This window comes from Embiotoca jacksoni, unplaced genomic scaffold, assembly GCF_022577435.1.
Source record: "Embiotoca jacksoni isolate LCO1_2020_lvr unplaced genomic scaffold, fEmbJac1.0.p SCAF_70, whole genome shotgun sequence".
Taxonomy (NCBI): Eukaryota; Metazoa; Chordata; class Actinopteri; family Embiotocidae; genus Embiotoca; species Embiotoca jacksoni.
This window is the reverse complement of record NW_027185426.1, coordinates 1095554-1100553: the sequence shown is the minus strand read 5'-3', so window position 1 is coordinate 1100553 and position 5000 is coordinate 1095554. Positions and strand designations below refer to the sequence as shown.

General features: G+C 51.5%; 2 protein-coding genes across 5 annotated transcripts in view; one reads left to right on the top strand and one right to left on the bottom strand.

Annotated features, from left to right (window-relative positions):
• LOC138215224 (synapse differentiation-inducing gene protein 1) overlaps window positions 1-1673 on the bottom strand; it is a 6820-nt gene extending 5147 nt beyond the window's left edge. The window contains 1 exon segment of the mRNA XM_069177279.1: window positions 588-1673. The gene's annotated coding sequence lies outside the window, so the exon portion shown is untranslated.
• A 647-nt stretch (window positions 1674-2320) lies between these two features.
• The window catches only part of LOC138215218 (cullin-9), a 23619-nt gene continuing 20939 nt past the window's right edge, over window positions 2321-5000 (top strand). For 3 of the 4 annotated variants that reach the window (XM_069177267.1, XM_069177266.1, XM_069177265.1), the window contains exons 1-2: window positions 2322-2460; window positions 3887-4561. In XM_069177267.1, the coding sequence (XP_069033368.1) occupies window positions 2340-2460; window positions 3887-4561 (796 nt within the window). In that variant the 5' untranslated portion in view covers window positions 2322-2339. Of the gene's footprint in view, window positions 2461-3886; window positions 4562-5000 lie in introns of all 4 variants that reach the window. The other variant, XM_069177264.1, reaches the window with a different exon arrangement.

The following is a 5000-nucleotide window of genomic DNA, read 5'->3' as shown; positions in this document are numbered from 1 at the left end:
TGATAAAGAATAAACCATAAATAAAACCGGACAGTTCAGAAGCTGCCTGACAATCTGTCTAATTTAAGGTTTCCTTCAGTCTCAGTGATCAGTGATGTCTGAACTCCCATGATGCACTGCAGCCAGGAGCTGCTCACACTCAGTTCTGCTGCTGTTAAAGGGACAGTTCCACGAAATATGTGGAGAAATATCTCAAATATAACCGATCCGTGCGCTCATCCTTAAATCTGTAACTGCCTTCTGTTACAGGTTTATTCTAATGGTTCTCCGGTTCTGTCCCTGCAGGTTCGGTCCATGTTCTCCGGTTCTCGGTGGAACCTTCCTTCAGTGTTAAAACGACCTGCAGCTCATATCTGTCCAAATCAAATAATCCAAAGCACATTAATGACCCAGTTGAGCCTCAAAGCCCGGAAATCCCCCCCAAACACGCGCGCACGCGCGGATGTTTACAGCCCACATATGAACACATACATGTGGTGAGACTTGAATACCGACACTGTCACCGGCTGTGACGTCATCCCGGTGACATGTCGTGTGATCACGAGAGGACAACCCGAATACACGCGTGGGCGCGCGCCCATACTCACCTCCCAAGGTGAGACACGAGACCCCGGCGCCGTCTGTCCGACACATCCGGGCTGCACCGCGACCCCTCCTCTGCCCTGCAGCCGCCCTCAGCGCACCCCGAGCCGGACAGAGAGCCCCGAGGGTCCCGGTGTGGAGGTCCGGAGCTCCGAGACTCAGAGAGGCGGGAAAGAAGAGCAACGTCCGTGTGGTCGGAGGAAGACTCTCCTGCAGAGGGATGAAGAGCAGGAGGAGGAGGAGGAGGAGGGAGCATCAGCTGCTGTGGAGGGCTTCTACACGGAGGAGGAGGCACGAGCAGAATACAGAGGAGGTGTGTGTGTGTGTGTGTGTGTAAATAGCAGCAGAGATTTCCTCCTCCGGGTCCTAAAGCCCCTCAGCGCTCCTCCGCTCAACAAACAGCCTCCTGAGAACATGAAAACGGGAATGACGTCATCGTGTCAGATGTTTATTGATCTGTTTGGATCATTTTAATGTTCTGATCCTGATGGTCCAGTTCATCAGTCACCTCCGGTTCTGTAACACAGTAAAGTTCTAACAGCAGAACCTTCAGAACACCACAGAGGAACCAACGGATCAACAGGAGCCTCCAACAGAACCAGAACCAGAGGAGGAGAACATCTGTTGACAGAACCAGAACCAGAGATGGAGAACTGCTGTTGACAGAACCAGAACCAGAGGTGGAGAACATCTGTTGACAGAACCAGAACCAGAGATGGAGAACTGTTGTTGACATAACCAGAACCAGAGGTGGAGAACTGCTGTTGACATAACCAGAACCAGAGGTGGAGAACATCTGTTGACAGAACCAGAACCACAGGTGGAGAACATTTGCAGAGAGAGAGAATAAACTGTTGGAGGGTCCGGAACAGACCAGAACCCTGCAGGTCCAGAGAGGAGGTGCAGACCGTAGAAGATCCAAAAACATGCACCTCAGGTCAGGTTACCTGGCGCCGCGCTCGTGGCAGCCTGCTGCAGCAGCTCCCCCCTGACAGCCCCCCCTGCTGTAGCGAAGACATTTCCCCTCGGGGATTAATAAAGTGAAATAAAAAAAATAATAAAAAAATAAAAAGAACAACCCTGTTCATGCTGCTGCTGTTTCATTTCCTGTCAGTGCGCCGTCAGCGCCCTCTGCTGGTCAGAACGCGCTGCAGCGGCTGCGTCATGTCTGCTGCTGTTTGTTTCATGAACCTGCAGAAACACGTTTCATTTCACATCATCACAACGAGGACAAACACGCTGCTGGAGACGGTTCGCTGTCAGTTAGTGGTCTTGAAATTTTGTATTATTTAAACATTCAAACACTGCAAAGAAAATTAAACTGATTCATATACATTTAACCAGCGGCTTAAACTAAACCAGACTTCATTCAGAAATCTGCTGATTTTATAGGTTTTTGTCTTTCATTTCAGACTTTTTTGGTAATTTTAGATTTTGGTTGCAGTGCAGTGAAAATTGACAGATTTTATGTTTCCGTCATCTTGACACCAAACTCCAGACAGAAATTTGCAATTTGTATTTGTTACTAACAGTGAGTTAATATTTGATTTAAAATGACTTCTTCTCACTTCAAAAATCGACAAAATGTGTTAAAATATAAAAAGCAAACATTTGCTGTGATTCGTTTGCATGACTCTACACTCCCACAAAGCAGGTGGCGCGCTGCACATTTTAAGAGCCTTTAAGAGCAGAAGGACGTCGTGATGGACGCAGAAGAAAAAGCCGCCCGTGACGCGGTTCCTGTGACAAGTGCGCAAATGCGCATCCAGCAGGACGGAGCTCCGAGCAGCAGGCTGGGGACCGACACGGTAGGGCGGAAGAGAAAACAGCGCGTGAGGGGGAAGACCGAGAGCAGGGGGACGGCCAGTGACACGGCAGGTAAGCCGGACTCACCTGTCGTGGAGCTGTTTCCGTCGGCCGGAGTGTGTCAGCGGAGCCGCCTCCCTGTCGGACCCGGGCTGGGCAGGCCCTCCCCGGCTCCATCCACAGCTACTGAACTGACAGAACGACGCACCAAAGTCCATTAAAAAAACCTGCTAATTCAAAATAAAACACACTTAAATCCGGCAGCTTGTAAACTCTGAATCTGTGTCTGAAATGTTTGTGTTTGTTTTCTGGATTCTGTCTTTAATTCGGCACCAACACCCCGCCAGCCTGCAGGGAACCCGCCGGACAATTAACTTCACAAAGCCGTCTGCTCGGGTTCTCACAGTTTGTCCCACCAAAGGGAAGTTTACTCCAAACTTAAGAATTGGGCTCCGTATGTTGATGATTACAGATTGTTAAAGTGCCGAACTTACCAGAAGGTTCTAAGAAGTCCAGCAGCTGTTTTAAACTTATTATGTGTATATATAATATATATATAATATATTATTAAACTTATGTTCGAACTCGGATGATTTGATTCCCAACCGACGCCACGTTAAACATGGAGATTTTCAAATGGAACTTGGTGTGACGTTCTCTGTGCGGTCCGGCTGAGCTCCCCAGAACTGTTTGAGCCGCTGATGGGCTGACTGTGTTAACTAGTTAACTAGTTAACTAGTTGGTTCGCGAGGTAAAGTCAGCGCGGTGTGAATAAAGCGGCCAGATGTTCGCCGTTAACGGGAAGTTAAACACATCAGCAGCATTAGCTAACGTTAGCCGCCGTGTTAGCTTCTTTTCTGTTGCGTTCAGGTACCGTAGGCTAATCGGGGACTGGGCTATTTCCTGAAACTGAAACTTATGGCGCTACTTAGCTCTGCGCGAGCTGCCATGACAACCCGGTTAGTGACTGTTTAATGATAGAGCCATGCTAATGTCAGTGTGGCTAACTGTTTAGCAGCACTGCGTCAGACATTAGACGGACCCCGGCTGTCAGACAACACGCTGCGTCATGTGTTAGACGGACCCCGCCGTGTGATGCACCGAACCGAACACCTTTCTACATCCGGGCTCCAGCTGCAGCTCCAGGTGTTCTCAGGAACATCTGTTGGTGTCAGAGGGACGCAAACAGACATCTGATTCCTTCAATAAAATCCTGGTGACTGTAAATAAACAACCTGTTGTTGGTTTCAGTCAGATCAACACGCCTCTGTATTTAGTGGGCGGGGCCTACACTGATGACATCATCAACATGAAATGTAAACAAAGCGGAGCTGCTCCTTTTAAAATCCTGTCAGTAAAAAGATCAGATCACATCCTGACTCCTCCCCCTGTCACCTGACTCCTCCCCTGTCACCTGACTCCTCCCCTGTCACTTGACTCCTCCCCCTGTCACATGACTCCTCCCCCTGTCACCTGACTCCTCCCCCTCTCTCTTCAGCGACCATGGTGGGCGAGCGCCGCAGCGGGAACCTGCTGGTGCAGCTCGGCCCGCGGCTGCAGGCGTATCCTGAAGAGCTGATCCGGCAGCGTCGCACCCACGACGGCCAGACGGAGTACCTGATCCGCTGGTGCCTCGTCACCGTCGACGACGGCTCCAGCTCCGGGGGCGGAGCCAGCGAGGCGAGCGGGACGGGCGGCGGCGGCGGCTCCGGGGCGGGAGGGTCCGGCTCCTCGACATCCGGAGAAACCAAACCGGAGAACATCCTGATGTGGATGTCGACGGAGGACGTGTACGCCAACTGCCCCACCCTGCTGGGCAAGAGGAAGACGGACCCGCAGCGCCCCCTGCAGCCGCAGGAGGAGCGGTGCGGCGGCGACACGGCGGACGGGTGCCAGAGGAGCGGCGAGGAGGTGGAGCTGTCGGACATGAAGGAGGACGTGAAGAACCTGGTGTGCCGCGCCCGCAAGCAGATGGCGAAGAAGAGCGACTTCTCCATCAACATCATGCACACCATCCACGTGCTGAGTGCCTACGCCAGCATCGGCTCGCTGGTCGGCGTCTTCAAGGAGACCGGCGCCCTCAACCTCCTCATGGAGCTGCTCTGCAACAAGGAGACGCAGACGAGGCGCAGCGCCGGCAAGATGCTGCGGGCGCTCGCCTCCCACGATGCAGGTAAACAACAACAACGCACCTAAACACCTTTTTTACACCATCTGAGGGCGGGGCCATCGGGCCGGGGGGCGTGGCTAAGTGTGATAGTTTCGTTTAGATCCGTTAAAATACCAGATCGGAGGAACGAAGATGTCTGAGTGACACCTGATTGGATTAGAGGCCCCGCCCACTTCTGAGTTCACGCTGTCAGAACCGGAGGGTCTGAGTTCTGCTCCGAGTTCCTCTGACAGGAACCACAATGACTCATCAGAGGAAACAAAGATCCACCGAGAGGAGCGCTCACTCTGACTCTGTTCCAGAGAACGCCCCATTCACAAACAAACAAACAAACAAACAAACAACAGCGTGATCATATCCACCGCTTTATAACTACTGACTTTTAATTACAACATTCATTTTTTTTAACTACATCAATATTTGATTTGTTTTTATCGAACGT